The 1,630-nt window shown below is 35.4% G+C and overlaps 1 protein-coding gene across 1 annotated transcript in view; it reads right to left on the reverse strand.

The window, feature by feature from the left end:
• The window catches only part of LOC101851027 (CD82 antigen), a 14,714-nt gene extending 14,156 nt beyond the window's left edge, over positions 1-558 (reverse strand). The window contains exon 1 of the mRNA XM_035968803.1: positions 448-558. Within this exon, the coding sequence (XP_035824696.1) occupies positions 448-558 (111 nt within the window). The remainder of the gene's footprint in view (positions 1-447) is intronic.
• Positions 559-1,630: the final 1,072 nt, after the last annotated feature.

Below are 1,630 nucleotides of genomic sequence, written 5' to 3' on the forward strand. Positions count from 1 at the left end.
GAAGAAGAAGAAGAAGAAGAAGAAGAAGAAGAAGAAGAAGAAGAAGAAGAAGAAGAAGAAGAAAAAGAAGAAGAAGAAGAAGAAGAAGAAGAAAAGCAACAACAACAGCAACAACAACAACAACAACAACAACAACAATAAGAACCACCACAACAACAGCAAAACCACCATATTAAATAACAATAAGATCAAGAACAACGGACATTACTTAAAAGCTCCAATCTCAATCCAAAAAAAGATACAATAAACTCACTTTTTAAACTGCACAGGCGGGTGGTTGGCGGTGCTTTGATGTAGTTTGCTCCTTGTTTCCTATCAAACATCTATCGCCCTTACCTCTCCTCTTTTTTACGTTTGTCACTCTCTCGCATCACCTGTAATATTCGGAAATTATATTACCTTAGTCTGTTTCAAATTGCGTAAAACTTTTACTAAAAGTAAACTAACCAGCACACCCTGCAGCTCAACACAAAGCAGAGACACGTACACTACACACGCATCGATGTGCTCACGAGCTACAGAAACTGTCAATGTTCTGCCTTCCACCGTCTCTGTCATCTTCTCCACACCGTTCGGAGAGCATTGATTTTTGTAAATGTCTCTGGCGCGCCCTGAACGGGAACGCGTCTTGTTCTGTCTCCCTATGATAATAATTATTGTGATTATTGTGTCACGATCTTGCTTTTGCATGCTAGTTTCACTCGGTATAAAGACTTTTTAGGCATCACCAAAGATAACTGATTTATCTGTATTATTTTAGGCTTTTTAACAAACTGTTTTTAAAAATAATATTCTTAATAAGAACAAAACCAATAATAATTGCAAATGCACATATCCAAGAAGCATCTTGCAACCTCTGCAGTGAAATCAGAGGGAAAAGAAAAACCTTTAACAGCAATACATGTTGGCAAATAACAGAAACAACAACAACACCAATAATAATAATAATAATAACAGTAAGTTTTTGATGATCAATCCTCAGAGCAGAATAGATTTCATCTAAATAGAAGAATAAAAGGTTGAGATGACATGTGGCTTCTACTATGGCCAAAGAGACAAATTCTGGCAGAGAAAAGTTTATTTAAACACATTTTGAGCATTCAAAATCTCCCTTCCACTTGTGGATGTACGTAACTTGTGGGCTTCGGAAATAGCCAAAAATAGTGAAAACAACTAAATGAACTACTACAACCGTATCAACTATTGCAACAGCTTCAATAAAACAAAATCATTCTTGACAACAACGAAAACAACATCGATGTCAAATAAGAATAAAACTTAGAGAGACCAGATTATTCATGTGTGATTATAGAATGATACTAAATTATTTTAGAGCATTAACAGTCTTTCGTCTTCCTGCTGATTAGTATTGATATTATGTGAACTGAAAATGCAAATGAATTCACTTAAAAGCAATTGCAAACTTTAATAGTTTGTTTTTCTGTCAGTGTGAACTAAAAAAGAAGGGTTATACGGCTTTAGAATTGCTACCCAAATCGCTGCAATTCCTGCCTAAGGCCAATTAGTGGCTCATCTGTAGCTTAGTGGACTGAACAAGATTAAAGGTTTTCCTTGATTTTAAGCTTAGGTTAAAATGAACGTTAGCCTTCCATTCAGAACTTGACTTAGT

Source organism: Aplysia californica, unplaced genomic scaffold (genome assembly GCF_000002075.1).
Source record: "Aplysia californica isolate F4 #8 unplaced genomic scaffold, AplCal3.0 scaffold00084, whole genome shotgun sequence".
In the NCBI taxonomy this organism is placed as follows: domain Eukaryota; kingdom Metazoa; phylum Mollusca; class Gastropoda; order Aplysiida; family Aplysiidae; genus Aplysia; species Aplysia californica.